We start from the raw sequence: 18,800 nt of genomic DNA on the forward strand, positions 1-18,800 counted from the left end.
CCAAACAGGTCAAAGGGTAGAGGCCAGACTAAGAGCGGTCCACCAGTCCTCCAGGTTTGGGTGTTCAGCTCAGGGCTGAAGGAGGGCTGTGATTGCCAACTAAATATTCCTGGATTTAATTGCTTCAGGTGTGATAGAATCAGAGGGACAAGAGGGGGAGGTGTTGCATTGTTTGTCAGAGAAAATATTACAGCAGCGCTCTGGCAGGATAGATTAGAGGGCTCGTCTAGGGAGGCAATTTGGGTGGAATTGAGGAAAGAGAAAGGTGTAGTAACTTTTATGGGGGTGTATTATAGACCACCAAATGGAGAGTGCGAATTGGAGGAGCAAATTTGTAAGGAGATAGCAGATGTTTGTAGTAAGCACAAGGTTGTGATTGTGGGAGATTTTAATTTTCCACACATAGACTGGGAAGCCCATACTGTAAAAGGCCTGGGTGGTTTGGAGTTTGTAAAATGTGTGCAGGATAGTTTTTTGCAGCAATACATAGAGGTACCAACTAGAGAAGGGGCAGGGTTAGATCTCCTGTTAGGGAATGAGATAGGTCAGGTGACGGAGGTTTGTGTTGGGGAGCACTTCGGGTCCAGTGATCACAATGCTATTAGTTTCAATATAATTATGGAGAAGGATAGGTCTGGACCCAGGGTTGAGATTTTTGATTGGAGAAGGGCTAACTTTGAGGAGATGTGAAAGGATTTAGAAGGAGTGGATTGGGAGAATTTGTTTTATGGGAAGAATGCAACAGAGAAATGGAGGTCATTTAAAGGTGAAGTTTTGAGAGTACAGAATCTTTATGTTCCTGTTAGGTTGAAAGGAAAGGTTAAAAGTTTGAGAGAGCCATGGTTTTCAAGGGATATTGGAAACTTGGTTCGGAAAAAGAGAGATATCTACAATAAATATAGGCAGTATGGAGTAAATGAGGTGCTCAAAGAATATAAAGAATGTAAAAAGAGTCTTAAGAAAGAAATTAGAAAAGCTAAAAGAAGATATGAGGTTGCTTTGGCAAGTAAGGTGAAAATAAATCCAAAGGGTTTCTACCATTATATTAATAGCAAAAGGATAGTGAGGGATAAAATTGGTCCCTTAGAGAATCAGAGTGGACAGCTATGTGTGGAGCCAAAAGAGATGGGGGAAATTCTGAACAATTTCTTTTCTTTGGTATTCACTAAGGAGAAGGATATTGAATTGTGTAAGATAAGGGAAACTAATAGGAAAGTTATGGAAACTATGATGATTAAAGAAGAGCAAGTACTGGAGCTTTTAAGGAATATAAAAGTGAATAAGTCTCTGGGTCCTGACAGGATATTCCCTGGGACCTTGAGGGAAGTTAGTGTGGAAATAGCAGGGGCTCTGACAGAAATATTTCGAATGTCATTAGAAACGGGGATGGTGCCGGAGGATTGGCGTATTGCTCATGTTGTTCCATTGTTTAAAAAGGGTTCTAAGGGTAAACCTAGCAATTATCAGTCTGTGAGTTTGACGTCAGTGGTGGGTAAATTGATGGAAAGTATTCTTAGAGATGGTATATATAATTATCTGGATAGACAGGGTCTGATTAGGAACAGTCAACATGGATTTGTGCGTGGAAGGTCATGTTTGACAAATCTTACTGAATTTTTTGAAGAGGTTACTAGGAAAGTTGACAAGGGTAAAGCAGTGGATGTTGTCTATATGGACTTCAGTAAGGCCTTTGACAAGGTCCCACATGGAGGCTTGGTTAGGAAGGTTCAATTGTTAGCTATTAATATTGAAGTAGTAAAATGGATTCAGCAGTGACTGGATGGGAGGCACCAGAGGGTGGTGGTGGATAACTGTTTGTCAGATTGGAGGCCGGTGACTAGTGGTGTACCTCAGGGATCTGTACTGGGTCCAATGTTATTTGTCATATACATTAATGATCTGGATGATGGGGTGGTAAATTGGATGAGTAAGTATGCAGATGATACTAAGATAGGTGGAGTTGTGGATAATGAAGTAGGTTTTCAAAGCTTGCAGGGAGATTTAGGCCAGTTAGAAGAGTGGGCTAAAAGATGGCAGATGGAGTTTAATGCTGATAAATGTGAGGTGCTACATTTTGGTAGGACTAATCAAAATAGGACATACATGGTAAATGGTAGGGCATTGAAGAATGCGGTAGAACAGAGGGATCTAGGAATAATGGTGCATAGTTCCCTGAAGGTGGAATCTCATGTGGATAGGGTAGTGAAGAAAGCTTTTGGTATGCTGACTTTTATAAATCAGAGCATCGAGTATAGGAGTTGGGATGTAATGTTGAAATTGTACAAGGCATTGGTGAGGCCAAATTTCGAGTATTGTGTACAGTTTTGGTTACCGAATTATAGGAAAGATGTCAACAAAATAGAGAGAGTACAGGGAAGATTTACTAGAATGTTACCTGGGTTTCATCACCTAAGTTACAGAGAAAGGTTGAACAAGTTGGGCCTTTATTCTTTGGAGTGTAGAAGGTTGAGGGGGGACTTGACAGAGGTGTTTAAAGTTGTGAACGGGATTGACAGAGTTGACGTGGATAGGCTTTTTCCATTGAGAGTAGGGGAGGTTCAAACAAGAGGACATGGGTTGAGAGTTAGAGGACAAAAGTTTAGGGGTAACATGAGGGGGAACTTCTTTACTCAGAGAGTGGTAGCTGTGTGGAACGAGCTTCCAGCAGAAGTGGTTGAGGCAGGTTCGATGTTGTTGTTTAAAGTTAAATTGGACAGCTATATGGACAGGAAAGGAATGGAGGGTTATGGGCTGAGTGCAGGTCGGTGGGACTAGGTGAGAGTAAGAGTTCGGCATGGACTAGAAGGGCTGAGATGGCCTGTTTCCATGCTGTAATTGTTATATGGTTATTAAAAAAAATTGTTGAGGCAACAGCGATGAAGAAAGGCTTCATGGATGCCCAAGGTGCCAGTGGTGTTACAGGTATTTGCCGTTGTACAGATGCTGCTCGGCCCCTGAGTTCCTCAAGCAGATAGTTACTTGCCATATAAAGTCCAAAAGGTTCGGAATGGTTTCACTGTTTCCCAGCCTCCCTTTAAACACAACAGGTTCCCCCGGAGAATTTATTGTACTACTGTGGTTCATGCTTATGAATGAAACCATGTTGGGGCAACGTCCAAAAATACACAAAATCTGTTCCTTCCAGCACTGTCAGTGTGCTTAGAGTGCCAGATTATTGGAGCTAGAGTGGAACAAGATGGGCCAATTTTGCAGACTATTGGATTTGTTCGAGTGATTTTGGGGTTTAGGGCATGTACATCTAGCAATTGACTTTGGCTACCAGTCTTCAGATCTGAATATGGATTGTGGATTTAATTTGGAGTGCAACTCTGAACAATGGGCTCCTCAGAACTGTGAATCCCAGTCTAGACAATGCTGATTCAAACTCGTTTGGATATCTATGGTGTAGATGTGAATCAGGAGATGTGAAGGTCATATGCAGTTTCAAAGAAAGCATTGTCCATACATTGTGAATATGGAGTTGTCCTTTGATGTTTGGCACATAAAATATCAAGCCTCATGTTGGGCCAGCAGACCTTTCGACCAAAAGTGTCTTCATATGATGCCTGCTGTACCTTGTTTTGTTGAATGAAGAAGCTGCTTTGTGTCTCTGGTAATGTTCTCTGGTGACTTCATTCACGCAACAGCAGATATTACTCCGGTATCCAAACAACCCAAAACACAATTTTGTTTCACCTGTTATACTGAGGAAGAATTCCAGATGAGTTTAAAGGGAAGCTGGGCACCTCTGGACACCAGCTCCTGCTGCAAACCCACTGTCGTTCTTGATCCCTGGGCTTCCAGACCCCAACCCAGCTCAGGGCTCGGACCCCAGACCCACCACATCTCAGACCTCCAGGTCTGCTCACGCACACCATCTCCTCCCTTACCTCCCCTCCCCCCAAAACTCTGGACACTCAGCTCACTTTCCAGATGAATGAGAGAACGGGATGCCAAATTTTCAGAACAATCAGTTGCAAGGTTATAGGAGCATTTTTCAATGATTGACTTGTGGAGGAAGAAACTGTGTGGACAATTTAATCGTCTTTACACCTTTGGCACTGAAGGTCCCAATCTTGTTATTTTTTCTATTTTCTGCCCTGGTGGAAAATCTTACTGTCCGGGCAGCTTGTTATTCTTTCTTTTTAAATCTTTTTATTAATTTTCAAAATTATAAACTCAATAACAAAATTGGTACAAAGAGATTGGAATAATCTTAATCAGCATATATTAAAAGGATTTTAAGTAACATAGGTATAATAAACTTCCAAACTCATAATGAAATTAGTCATATAAAAAGAAAAAAATATATATATAAACAAAGAAAAATCCCCAAAAGAAAAAGAAAAAAAAAACCCAAAAGGAAACAGGGCTAGACCAATATCCTGAATCAGACATGTTCAGTAATGTCGTCCCAGACAGCTTGTTATTACCTTTTCCACCTCAGTGCCCTGGGTTCTCACTGAAGGATGCCCCTGTTTATCTCCTCCAGACAGAATATGCCCGGTTTGAAAACGGCCGCTTTCTGTACCGGATCCATCGTTCTCCGATGTGTGAGTACCTCGTCAACTTTATCCACAAGCTGAAGCAACTGCCTGAGAAGTACATGATGAACAGTGTCCTGGAGAACTTTACCATTCTGCAGGTACGATTGTTGGCAAATAAATAAACTGAATTTAGACGAAATGATCCGACTGTCAGCAACATGCCTCTTCATGATGGTTGCTGTGATTAGCATCACTTGTGGGATCTTTTAAGGTTTTATTACTAGTCTTAAATATACACTTGTTAAAAATTCATCGACTATTTGAAGTAACTGGCTGGTCATTGAATTTTCTTGCATTTGCAAGCTGCAGTCTGATAAAAAATATTACTTTATTGAATGCAGGCAATTTAATGCATGGTCTGAAACGTACAACCAGAATGCTCCGTGCATTAGGTTTACAAATGTGTACATTTATACTCACAGGCATGCTGCAGGTCACTCTTACAGGAAAACTGAATACCAGAAGCTGTCCCGGCTGAAGAGAGTTTCCCCTCACTTCCACCACTCCCGAGTCTCTCTCCCCTGGGGCCCTAATCCCAGGCCTGAAGCCTGATGGATTTCCTTTGAAAATTCCACCTTGGGCCTTGTGCTGTTAAATTTCCTATGTCTGGGACCTCATCACATGTTTGTTGTTCAACATTGTTGTTTGTTGTACAGCACCGTACAGGCCTGTCGGCCCATGACATTGTGCCAACCTTTTAACCTACTCTAAGATGAATTTAGTCCTTCGCTCCCACTTAGCCCTCCGTTTTTCTATCATCCACGTGCCTCTCTAAAAATCCCTAATGTACCTGCCCCTACCATCACCCCGGCAATGCATTCAATGGTTCAATTTAAAATCGAAGAATGTATACAGTATGCAACCTGTAATTCTTACTCTTTTCAGACGTCCACAAACCAGAAAAAAAAATTACAAAGAATGAATGAGAGAAAGCATTAGAACCCCAAGCACCCCCCCCCCCCGCCACTTCCGGACATCCCACCTCTCCCGGAAGTTCCGGGAGTCTCCTGCATATTAATAGTGGCTCCCTGATGCCCGCAAATTATATACAATATCCCAGAAATCAATTTTTTTGAGAGCGAGAGAGCGCAAGAGCGAGAGGGAGAGCGTGAGAGAGAGCGAGCATGCGAGCGACCACGCGAGAGGGAGAGAGAGAGAGAGAGTGCGTGCTAGAGAGAGAGAGCGCGCACGCACGCTATGGGAGAGTGTTCCAAAAAAAGAAAATATAAACGTACGTCACCCCAGACTACACTAAAATGTACCCCTCCCTAATAGGGGTCAAAAATAATGACAGTGTTGCTCGCTGCGCGGTTTGCAACAGTGACTTTTCTATTGCCCATGGTGGGTTAAGACTGTAAAAGACATGTTGAGGTGAGTTTAACAGGTGCCATTCGTTCATTAGCATAGCTAACGTTATTTAAACTAGCTGGCCAGCTGCTAAGGAGCTACTCTGTTGCAGACATCCCACCTCTCCCAGAGGTCTCCCGCAAATTGATGGTGCTACCTCCCTGAAATGAGTTTTTGCAGGGTGGGTTGTCTGCACTTCCCCCTTTGACACACAAGCAGTGGCAAAAGCATCAACCACCCGCTTCCCCACACTTGCTCCAGCAACAGCATCAGCCCCCTCCCCACCACCCACCGTGCACGAAATAGCAACGCCCCCTAGAGACGCTGATCTAGAGTCTGTGAAAATCTACTGTCTATCCCAACACTTTGGCGTCTCAAACAGGCCCTCTCCCTCACACACCTGCCACTCTGTAAAAACTTACCTCTGATATCAGCCCTACCTCCCTCCAAACAGGTTGATTCCATGCCTTGCCTTGTGCCCTTAACTCCTGGTGGAGTTGTCTGGGCGCCATCATGACAAGATTTTCACCAGTCTGTTCCATCTGTCGCGGTTGTGTGCCAGAGCCTGGGTCACCGCAAATGTTTTCCCCTGTCCATTCTTTAATGTTGTCCGTCCATCTTTTCCTCTGTCTACCTCTCCATCTTTTCCCCTCCACAGTTCCCTGTAGACTGGTCTTTGCAAGGCCACATTTGCAAAACACGTCGATGTTATGCCATAAATAGAGGTCATAACTTTAAGGTGGGCAGTAAGAGATTTACAGTAGCTTCTGCATATCGACCATTTAACACAATTTGGCAGTATTCGCCAAATTCTACCCCAATAATGTGAGTCCTTAGTTCTTCCATTACTTTTCTTGCTCCGATATTCTCATCATTTTATTTCATTTAATATTTGGAATCCACAATTTAAACTGTACATAGTACTCTCATCAATACATATTCACAGTCACCCCATTATTTCAGTATTTATGTCCTACAATATCGAGGCTTCTGTTGGTCAAAGTTGACCATGGTTGTGCGTCCTAGCTGTCTAGATACACGACCCTGGACAGTACGATATGGAGGGCAAGCCGTTGCCCGAGTACCGAGCTCCCCCTCTCCACGCATCTGATGAGCCTAGAGAAACAGCAGAGACCGATATAGTTTGGCACCAGCAGCGCCACAGGAGTCAACGGTCAGTGTTGGACTCAATGTAGGGGCTCCAGCACTGGATTTTTTCCCTTGGGGTTTACTCCAAAGTGGGTGTAGCTGCAAGGCGGTGGAGGTTTGAAATCAGAGTTTTCCTTCTCTTGGATGAGCTGCCAACCACAGCTGACGAGCCCAGTCTGCCCGAAGCGGCTGGTGTTAAGGCGCCTGTAAAACGCCTTTGCCCCTTCTGGTGGAAACGGTTCCGCCAGGATTAGGAGCTAAGCCACACGTGAAGGTCAGGAATTGGACTTTGTTATCAGAAGCCATTTGAGATGCACACCATTGGGAGCATTTAATAGGTAGTGGGAACTTATCCCCATTACCACCCCCCCGGGTATAACAACTTTAAGGAACCCTACAATACAGAGCCATACTCGTTGCTTCCTCTGCCCGTGTCTAGTTGCATGGACCTGTGTGGTCACCCCATCCCAAATCTCCTCAGTTGTTCACTGCCTGGACCCCATTCAAGATTCAAGTTTATTTATCGTGTGTACGTCAAACACACAGTGAAGTTTGTTGTTGTGGTGTTCGCCGAGCTTGGCAATCAGCCTGCAGGTTTTCTCTCCGGGAGTGCTCGCGAGCTGAGCGCGTCGCCTCGACTGGCAGTGAAACGTCCGCCAGCTGGTCGCCAAGCTCGGCGAACACCGCGACATCAAATGCCTCAACCCGAGCTACCGACATTCACCGCCGTCCTAAATACAATGAAACAACCAACACACTCGAGGTGTGCTGGGGTGGGGGCAGGGCCAGCCCACACGTGTGGCTACACATCCCAGCACCAACACCGTACACCCATCACATTCCACAGCTCAACACCCTCTAACTGTGTCCTTTCTTCATTTGAATAACTATCCTGACTTTCTCTAATCTCTTCCAGGTAGTAACCAACAGAGATACACAGGAACTACTCTTGTGTGTTGCTTATGTCTTTGAGGTCTCAACAAGTGAACACGGAGCCCAGCATCACGTCTACAGACTCGTGAAAGACTAAACAAAACCTCTGCTCTAACATACTCAAGTCAACCTCCAGGTTGGGAGGTTTATTAGGTGCAGCCTTTGCATCCTGATGCATCTCCAATGAAAACACAGTCAGGGCTCCCTAATGGGGCCGGATTTCTCTACAACACTAAAAGTTCTTGTGGCTGGATTTGCAAGGACAGCAATTGTTCTCGAAGACTTTCCAGTGTCTTTGTGAAAGCGACAGCATGTTGGACTTGGACAGATCACAACCATAACAATGGGTTGCCATGGAAGCCCAGGAGTTGTGTGTTTGTAATGAGGTCAATCTGATCATTTGATGTTGATAAATCTTGTTCTTTACCTGCATTGCTGATTGGAAATGATGGAAGTGATGTCAAGTACTTGAACATAAAATCCAGAAAAAAAGGAATTGGCTGATCCCATAAGGACGAAGGACTAAGCCGACGTTCACCCCTCTGGAAAGGGTGAAGTATGTGTGTGTGTGTGTGTGTGTGTGTGTGTGTGTGTGTGTGTGTGTCTGTGTGTGTGTTTGACTCTTCCTGAAGTCAGAAGCTGGTATGGGGAAAGTAAGTGAATGCCTGACTGTGACACTCCCTCCCCACAAAACAACATCAGCTTGATTTGACTTGTACCATTTATACCTCCCCTCCTCACTCTGTATGATAGGCTGTGATTTGGTACATGTTTCTAAACCCCTGGTCAAAGGATGATAATGTGATGTTTACAGTAGGCTCTTCAACCTTTGGGTACAATGAGCAGCGTACAAAACTGTGTCATGGGTTTTCCTCTGAAGCTTTGTGTGTGTGCGGGAGAGACCATGTGTGTACCTATGTAATTGCTTTGTAATTTACTATGTAATTACTATGTAATTGTAATTGTGTGCGTGCCTCTGTATGTTTGAGTTATATGTATGCATCTTTTTGTCTGTATGTGTGTGTGTATCTCTGTATTCATCTGTTTGTGTGTTACATGTATCTGTGTGTGTGTCTGTAGAGTATGTGTGTTTGTCTGTGTGCATCCATGTAATAAGTGTGTGTGTGTGTGTGTGTGTGTGTGTGTGTGTGTGTGTGTATAGTATGTGTGTGCATTTGGGTGTGTATGAGTGTGTGTATGTGTATGTACAGTATGTATCTATGTATGTGTGTGCCTGTCCATTTGTCTATGTCTCTGTTATAGTGTGGGCACGTGGCCAAGTGGTTAAGGCATTGGACTAGCGACCTGAAGGTCGTGAGTTCGAGCCCCAGCGAGGGAATGTGTTGTGTCCTTGAGCAAGGCACTTAATCACCTCTGTGACAACACCGGTGCCAAGCTGTATGGGTCCTAATGCCCTTCGACAACATTGGTGTCGTGGAGAGGGGGGGCTTGCAGCATGGGCAACTGCTGGTCTTCCATACAACCTTGCCCATGCCTGCACCCTGGAGAGTGAACATATATATATATGCGTGTGTGTGTATGTGTGTGAAAGCACATTTCTATATTTCTCACCAGTGATATACATTTCCCTGCAGTTTGACAGATGGTTTCAGACACTGCACTGATGATTTATGTTGTGAGAGCTGATCTAATGCCTGTCCACTCACACACAAACCTATCCTTTACACCTTCAAGGTAGGGATCAGAAGATGCTTGGTTCAAACATATTTATATAGCTCAAAGTACCAGCTAAAGAGGAGAAACAGGAGCAATTCATCTGGGCTAAGGAGGCCGTGAACTGTCCTTGGCGAGTAGGATTGGGTAGAATGTGAAGGCATTTTCTTTATATGTACATAAGGAGCAAGATGGTACCTAGGGAAGTGTTGGTCCATGCAATAACAGAAAAATACCTCTCCACCACCACTACCACCCTCTGTCATCTCTCACCAAGTAGATTCTGGATCCAATTTAGCAACTCACCATGGATTCTACATGACTCCTTCTTCCAGACCAGGAGATCCCAACCTTTATTATGCCATTAAGCAAGGGGTCCATGCATTCCAGGTTAGGCATCCCAGATTGGGAACCCCTGTTCTAGACCACCCTACAAAGAGGGACATTTTAAAATACTTTACCCAAACCCATGTAGACACATCCTCTGCCTTGCCCTCATCCATCAATGCTTCCCTCAGAATCCTGGGATAGATCCCACCAGGCCTTCAGGACTTATCCACCTGAATGGTTATTAAGACACCCAACTCTTCCTCCTTAATATCAACATTCCTTTGATCATCAACACCTCCCTAATCACACCACCATCCATGCCCAGCTCCTTGGTGAGTGCTCATGGGCAAAGAAGTAACTAAAAATGTTGCCAGCTCCACCTACCATTTCTCTCCTTCATTCTTGGGTGGAAGCCACCATTTCCTCGGATACCTTGTGCTCCTCAAATACATGTAAAATGCCTTGGGATTCTCCTTAAATCCAACTTGCCAAGGACATCTCTTGGCCCCTTTTAACCTTCATGATTCCTTGTTTTCCTTTTCTACTTCCTCAGATTTCAGCTTCCTAAAACTTAGAAAGTGGGCAATTTGTTAGGTACACCTGTACACCTGCTCGTCAATGCAAATATTTAATCAGCCAATCATGTCGCAGCAACTCAATGCATAAAAGCACGCAGACATGGTGACGAGGTTCAGTTGTTGTTCAGACCAACGTCAGAATGGGGGAAGAAATGTGATCTAAGTGACTTTGACCATGGAATGATTGGCTGGTGCCAGATGAGGTGGTTTGAGTATCTCGGAAACTGCTGATGAGCTGGGATTTTCACACACAACAGCCTCTAGAGTTTGCAGAAAATGGTGCAAGAAAACCAAATAAAAACAGCCAGTGAGCAGCACTTCTGAGGGCAAAAACACATTGTTAATGAGAAAGGTTGGAGGAGAATGGCCAGGCTGATTCAAGCTGACAGGAAGGCCACAGTAACCCCAATAACCATGTATTACAACAGTGGTGTGTGTAGAAGAGCATCTCTGAACACCCAACACATCAAATGTTGAAGTGGATGGGCTACACCAACAGGAAATCATGAGCATACATTCGATGGTCACTGAGTGTACACTTTCCTTTCCTTTTTGACCAAACTTACAACACCCGGCGCCACCCAAACCTTGCCATCCCTGTCTTTCCTCCTCACTGGAAGATGCTGGACCTGAACTTTAATCAACGTACTGTCAAAAGTCTCCAATATGTCAGATGTGGATTTACCCTCAAACAGCTGCTCCATTTCCTGCCTAATACTGACATAACCAGCCTCCCACCAGTTTAGCACTCAAATCCAAAGACCACTCTTAATTTTATCCAGAATTCCTAAAACTTATGGAATTGTGGTAATTAATTCCACGATACCCCATTATGGAAACTTTGTTCATCTGACCAGGCTCATTCCCCAGTATAAAATCAGGGACAGTCCCATACCTAGTTGGACTATCTACACCATTTCAAGAAACCCTCCAAAGTCCAAAGTAGATTTATTACTAAAGCACATATCTGTCACCATATTCAATCCTGAGATTCATTTTCTTGCCGGCATACTTATTAAATCCAATTACTATAGTAGGATTGATGAAAGGCCGCACCAACTGGATGTGCAAAAGGCAACAAACTGTGCAAATACAAAAAGAAATAAATAATAGTAAATAAGCAAAAAATGTTGAGAACGTGAGGTGAAGAGTCCTTGAAAATGAGTCCGTAGGTTGTGGGAACGTTTCAGTGATGGGCAAGTGATTTGAGCGTAGTATTCTCCTTTGGTTCAAGAGCCTGATGGTTGAGGGGTAGTAACTGGTCCTGAAGCTGGTGATGTGAGTCCTGAGGTTATTGTACCTTCTTCCTGATGGCAGCAGCGAGAAGAGAGCACATCCCGGGTGGTGGGGCTCCCTGATGATGGATGCAGCTTCCCTGCAACGTTTCTCCAGGTAGGTAAGTTCAATGGTGAGGACGGTCTTACCTGTGTTGAACTGGGTCATATCCTCTACATTTTTGGATTTTCTGTTCGAGGGCATAGGTGTTTCCATACCAGGCTGCAATGCAGCCAGTCAATATACACTAACAACTTGTTAAAGAGTTTACAAATTTCATGACACACGCTGGTGATAATAAACCTGATTCCGATTCGCTACATATCTATGGAAGTTTGTCAAAGTTTCAACTGTCATGCCAAATTTTCAGAATTTGGCTCTGCTGTGTTTTCTTCGTAATTGCACATGCTCTGAAATGAGGAATTTAAAGTTACTGACCCTCTCTGCCTCTGGCCCCCGATGTGGTCTATCTCTGGATTCCTCCTCCTGAAGTCAATAATCAGCTCCCTGGGTTTTGCTGACGTTGAGTGAGAGGTTCTTGAGGCACCAGTCAGCCGGGTTTACAATCTCCCTCCTGCATGCTGGTTCATCACCACATTTGATTTGACCAGCGACAGTGGTGTCGTCAGCGAACTTGAACATGACATTGGAGCTGTGCTTAGTCACAGAATCATAAATGTCAGGTGAGTAGAGCAGGGGGCAAGGCCCACAGCCTCCTGGTGCATCTGTTCTGATGGAGGTTGTGGAGGAAATGTAGTTGCCAATCCGAATTGACTAGGGTCTGCGTATCAGGAAATTGAGGATCCAGTGGCACAAGGAGGTATTGAGGCCAAAGTCTTGAAGCTTATTGATTAGTTTTGAGGGGACGGTGGTATTGAAGGTAGAGCTGTAGCTGTAAAGAGCATCCTGATGATGCTCTCCAAATGCTCCAGAGTTGAGTGTAGATCCAATGAGACAGGATGCATCTAAAGTAATGCTGCCCCATTGAAGTCCCTGGCACTAAGGGAGTCCCAGTCAATATTGGGGAAGTTAAAACCACCCTCTAGAACAACCTTACTGTTTTCACATATTTCCAGTTTTCCCCGCCAGTTCCCACTGGCTATTGGGAGGCCTGCAGTATATAGCTAATCGTAGTGACGCCATCTTTCCACCCACATTGCCTCGCAGAATGTTCCCTCCGGGATGTCCTCTCTAAGTGCAACCATGACATTCTTCCTATCAGTAATACCACTCCCCCCCCCCCACCTCATTTACATCCTCATATTCTGTTTCGGTGGCCTCAGACCTGACAGGATAAATGTTGATTTCCCTAGCTCCCAGTAATTTCTCCCCTCTTCTTTTCCATTCGCCTTTCTGGGTCCCCTCTTACCCCTTCTCTTCTCCTCGCCCGCCTATCACCTTCCCCTAGTAGACCTGCTCCTTCCCTTTCTCCCAAAATCCTCTCCTAACAGATTCGGCCTTCTTCAGCCCTTTACCGTTTCCACCCATCAGCTCCCAGATTTTCCCTTCATCCTTCCCTCCCCGACCCACTTACCTTCCCCCTCACCTGGTTCCACCTGTCGCTTGCCAGCTTGTACGCCTTCCCCCTCCCCTCCCCTTCTAATTGTGGCTTCTTCCCCCTTCCTTTCAGGTCCTGATGAAGGATCTCAGTCTGAAGCATCAACTCTTTATTCCTCTCCATAGATGCTGCCTGACCTGCTGAGTTCTTCCTGCGTTGTGTGTGTGTGTGTGTGTGTGTGTGTGTTGCTCTAGATTTCCAGCATCCGCAGAATCTCTTGTGTTTACCTGTCACATCTAAAGCATTGGTACCTAGCTCACTGAGCTGCCAGTCCTACTCCTTTCTTGACCAAGTTTCTGTAATGACCACATGTATTCTGCACTATGTAAGTCTGTCTGCCTGAGTTGTGACACTCCTTACACTGAAATATATACACTTCAGGCTGTCTGTCCCACCATGATCTTTAACCTGGCCTTGCCTGTTGTTCCTTAGACCTCCTTGCCTTAACTCCTGTCTTCTTGGAGTGCTGGTATTGTGAGCAATTTTGGGCCCTCTATCTGAGAAGGGATGTGCTCGCGTGGGGGAGGTTCCAGAGAATGACCCTGGGAATGAATGGGTTAATATATGAGGTGCATTTGATAGCTCAGGACGTGTACTCACTGGAGCTTAGAAGAATGGCGGGGGGGGGGGTTGGGGTGGGGGCAGAATCTCATTGAAAGCTATGGAATATTGAAAGGCCCAGGCAGAGAGTGGTAAATACAAAATACTCTGCAGATGCTGGGGTCAAAGCAACACACACAACACGCTGGAGGAACTCAGCAGGTCAGGCAGCATCCGTGGAAACGGACAGTCAACGTTTCGGGCCGGAACCCTTCGTCAGGACTGAAGAGGGAGGGGCCAGCCTTCTCCTACCAGCCTTGGAGAAGATGTTTCCTACTGTGGGTTTCTTGGACACAGCCTCAGAATAAAATGACTTCGCTTTAGAACAGAAATAAGGAGGAATTTCTTTAGCCAGAGTGCGGTGAATGTCTGGAACTCATTGTCACAGATGGTATGAAGATTGTCAATGGGTATATTTAAAGCGGAGGTTGATAGGTTCTTGATTAGTATCAGAAGGCATCATTAAGTTCCCATGGACCAGCTGGTGACAAACACTGGGTAAAGAGCATGGATCACAAGACCGTATAACCTTGTCCCGCCCTCACAAACTGCTCTAAGATATAGAATGTGGAAAGGTTGGAATCATTGAATAGCTGATAAGAAGAGGAGTGGGGATAGGAACAAGGATGGGGCAGGAACAGGAACAGGATTGGGAGCAGGAATAGAGTTGGGGACAGGGAAAGGGATGGTGGACGTGCATGGGGATGGACAAGAGGGGAGAGATTTGAGAGGAACTTGAGTGCGGGGTCGGTATATGGAATGAGCTGCCTGAGGAAGTGGCTGAGGGAGGTACATTAAACATATTTAAACCGGCACGTGGACAGGTACATCGATAAGAAGTGTTCGGGGGATGTGAGCCAAATGCAGGGACGTGGCTTGAGTAAACAAGTTGGTTAGCATGGATGAGTCGGGCCGAAGGGCCTACTGCCACGCTCTATAGCTCTGTGACCCCATGACTGGAGTGGCAGTGAAGTTCAAGAGCAGGGGTGGGGAGAGGAACTGGGACTGGGACAGGAATAGGGATGGAGCCAGGAACAGGAAGGTGAACTAGAGTAGGAACCACCTCCGGGGATTTTGACATTTCCAGCATCACCGAGTCAAACCAACACCAGAACCGGCTGGTTGGATGAGCTGACCACCACCCAGCGTGTGGGCTGGGAGTTCTTTGTACTGGCTGGTCCAGCCCACAGGGTAGGGCACAAACACAACACAGAAAATGCTGGAAGAACTCAACAGGACAGGCAGCACAAGCGTCCCCCAAATATTAGCTGTTCATCCTTAAAAAAGCTGCCACTCCCAAAACGCTTCCAGCATTTCCTGTCTGTGTCTCAGACCTGCAGCATCTGCAGGTTTTTAGTTTCCTCGGGACACGAATATCGCCAGCAGATGATAAGATGTGAAGGCCCAGGCTTTCGACCATGACCCAGCCCCTCATCAGCGCAATAATCATCTCCACAGACAACCCAGCACACGGCTCACTGACACCCACCAAGTGACTTTATTGAGCGATTTGCTTTGCAAATGATTTCACGCTGTGAGTCGGGGAGCAGCAGGCCGTCGCCGGGGATCAGCGGAGAGGCAGCGGAATTCCGAGGAAGCGCCACAGGATGTACGGCCACTTCTTGTTGGAGTTAAGTTGCCGCTTCAGGATGTACGGTGACCTTTGGCGGCTGGATTTCTTCAACATTCGCCTCCCGTTTTCCTTCCATGTTTCACACAGCAGGGCCTGCGGACAGAAACAGGCAGAGTTAGGGACCAGAGTCCGGTGGAATCCCTGCCCGCTGGGGTTAAAGGACTGTGTATGTGCGTGGCTGGGAGGGATGATGGTTTTGTTCTATGTTGTTTCTCTCACCTTATTTCCTTACCTGCCCATCACCTCCCTCTGGTGCTCCTTCCCCTTCCCTTTCTTCCGCGGTCTTCTGTCTTCTCCTCTTCTCCAGCCCTGCATCTCTTTCACCAAGCAACTTCCCAGCTCTTTAATTCACCCCTCCTCCCTCCCGGTTTCACCTTTCACCTTGTGTTTCTTCCTCCCCTACCCCCACCTTCTAACTCTGACTCCTCATCATCTTCCTCCAATCCTGACGAAGACTCTGTACTCTTCTCCATAGATGCCGAGTTCCTCCAGCATTTTGTGTGCATTGCGTGGGCTTGTTGTGTTGGTTTATTTATTTATTTATTGGGATACAGTGCAGAACAGGCTCTTCCAGTCCTGCAACCCCCGATTTAATCCTAGCCTGACCTCGGGTCAGGTCACTCGTCTGAGTACTACTGGTACCATGTAACCCAGTACTACCTGTCGCATAGTCGGGTGGTCGGCGACTAAACCGGCTCCCCCCACCAGGCTTACCCGTTGAGGAGGGTGGCTAGACATCCTGCAGGACGAAAAACAAGACCTGTCAAAGGGTGGATGAACCCTCTCGTAGGGTCAATGGCCATCTAGCAAACACGTGCCGGGAAGCGGGGAAAGGGCATCCCTCGCATCGAAGCTTGGTCTGGCCATTCACTGCAACAGAACTTCCCCCGGCCGTCTTGGACCCCACCGTGCAGCTGGATCCGGGATGGGATGTCGAGAGGGTGGGTCTGGACCTGTGCAACCCCCTACTCACCTAAAATCCACTCAAGCACACGCTGTTCCTTTCTGAGGAGTGCGGTACCACCCCACCAACTGAGTGAGAGGAACCATCATCATCCAATGGGATGGATAGCCAGAGAGAGAGAGAGAAGATCCTAGCCTAATCACAGAACAGTATACAATGACCAATTAACCCACCAACTAGTAGGTCTTTGGACTATGGGAAGAAACTGGAGCACCCGGGGAAAACATACAATCTCCTTACAGGCAGCAACGGGAATCGAACCCGGGTCACCTGTACTGCTAACCACTGCACTGCTGTGCCGACCTATGCTGGTGCCAGAATGTTTGGCAACGCTTCAGCACACCCACAGGCGTGTTGGTTTTCAACGCAAACAACACACTTTGCTGTACATGTGGCAAATATAGTTAAATCTTGAATCTTGACCAATCAGCATTCAGGAAATCTCCTGCAGACATGACGTACCAAATCGGAGAGTTAATCTACCTGGGACGTTTGGCATTTTGAAGCGGGCCCTGGTCTTCGGGTGCGGTTCGAACTGAAAGGGGCAAGGTGTAGGGAGTTTGAGCTCAGTGATAGATTGTGGACAAGGCGCTGGTGAACCAATGTCAGGGAGAAGAGCTGACTAAGAGGTGTGGATGGAACACACGGACGGCTATCAGGATCTCCCTACGCATGACAATACAGGATCAGAAGGTACAACATCCAGTGAGTGGCCGTTCTGTGTGTGAAAATGCCTTGTTAGTGAGAGCGGTCAGAGGAGAATGGACAGATTGGTTCAAGCTGACAGGAAGGCGACTGTAACTCAGGTAACCTCGCATTACAACAGTCCTGAAGAAGGATCTTGGCCTGAAACGTCTATCCACTTCCGTACATGCCGCCTGGCCTGCTGAGCTCCTCCAGCATTTTGTGTGTGTTGCGTTACAACAGTGGTGTGCAGAAGAGCAGTTCTGAATGCATAACACGTCAAACCTTGAAGGGGGAGGGCTACAGGAGCAAAAGGCCATGAGCATGCTCTCAGTGGCCAATCTATTAGGTACAGGAGGTAATAAAGTGGCCAGCGATTGTACATTTGCCTTCTAATTACATTCTCCCGCAGAGAGTGAAATCGATAAACGTATACTCACGTGCGGGTTTTGCAGACCCTCACTGTAATCTTGTGTCATCACTGAAGGCAGCTGGAGTTCTGGATAAAAACGAACAAGACGTACGTCAAGGTGAGGGAGCGTTTGAATCGCACAGGCAGAGACAAGGCCTTCGACGATCTGCCGCCAGCTTTCAATGGGTTACTTCAGACGTCTTGGCATTAGGTTTCACCAGCTCCAATCACCGGTCTGCCTGTTCTGATTCAGATTTACTTATCACGTGTACTGTACATCGAAACATACGGTGAAATGTGTTCTTTGCATTAACAACCGCTTGGCAAAACAACACAGACAAGATTGTTTAATGCCACTTCCAGTACACAAGTGTAAAGGAGAACAAAATAATTATTACTCCGGGTCTGATGTAGCTCCAAAAAAACACTTTCCGATAAAGAACACAATAATAGTAAAAGCTCAGGATAGCTTATATTCATAGGTAGATTGTATGTCCATAAATGACACTAGGCACAGGAGTGTCTGGGCATAATGTGTCCGACAGGAAATGATAAATAATGGTGGTGGGGTGTGTGGAGGGGTGGATTAATGGGTGGAGATGTAGATCAGCCACACTGCTCGGGGAAAGCAATTGTTTTTGTGTCTGGCGTGAATATGGTGCAGTCTCCTCCCTGATGGGACTGGGACAAACAGCCCATCAGCAGTGTGGGTGGGTGTACTATTCTATGTTCTATGAAACTAAAGAATCTTTGACTTATTTGAACTAATAGTTATTAATAAAGAATGATATTTGTCAGGCAAAGTCACTTGCCCTTTCATTGAACTGTTCGCACCACCAATGGACTTGGTTTCAATGACTCGTCATCTCATGTCCTCAATATTTATTGCTTATTTCCCTATATTATTGTTTCTTATTTTGTATTTGCAGTTGGTTGTCTTCTGCACTCCGGCTGATCACCCTAGTTTGGTGGCCTTTCATTGACTCTTTTATAGTTACTATTCTATAGATGTGTTGAGTATGCCCACAAGAAAATGAATCCCAGGGTTGTATATATGTATTTTGATAGTAAAATTTACTTTGAGCTTTGAACTTTAACCAATACGTCTTTGGACTG

At 45.8% G+C, this 18,800-nt stretch overlaps 1 protein-coding gene across 10 annotated transcripts in view; it reads left to right on the forward strand.

The window, feature by feature from the left end:
* LOC134354386 (transcriptional enhancer factor TEF-1-like) overlaps positions 1-8,457 on the forward strand; it is a 102,775-nt gene extending 94,318 nt beyond the window's left edge. For all 10 annotated transcript variants that reach the window (XM_063063370.1, XM_063063371.1, XM_063063367.1 and 7 more), the window contains 2 exons: positions 4,493-4,645; positions 7,960-8,457. In XM_063063370.1, coding sequence (XP_062919440.1) covers positions 4,493-4,645; positions 7,960-8,073 — 267 coding nt within the window. In that variant the 3' untranslated portion in view covers positions 8,074-8,457. The remainder of the gene's footprint in view (positions 1-4,492; positions 4,646-7,959) is intronic.
* The last annotated feature ends 10,343 nt before the right edge of the window (positions 8,458-18,800 follow it).

This window comes from Mobula hypostoma, chromosome 11, assembly GCF_963921235.1.
Source record: "Mobula hypostoma chromosome 11, sMobHyp1.1, whole genome shotgun sequence".
NCBI lineage: Eukaryota > Metazoa > Chordata > Chondrichthyes > Myliobatiformes > Myliobatidae > Mobula > Mobula hypostoma.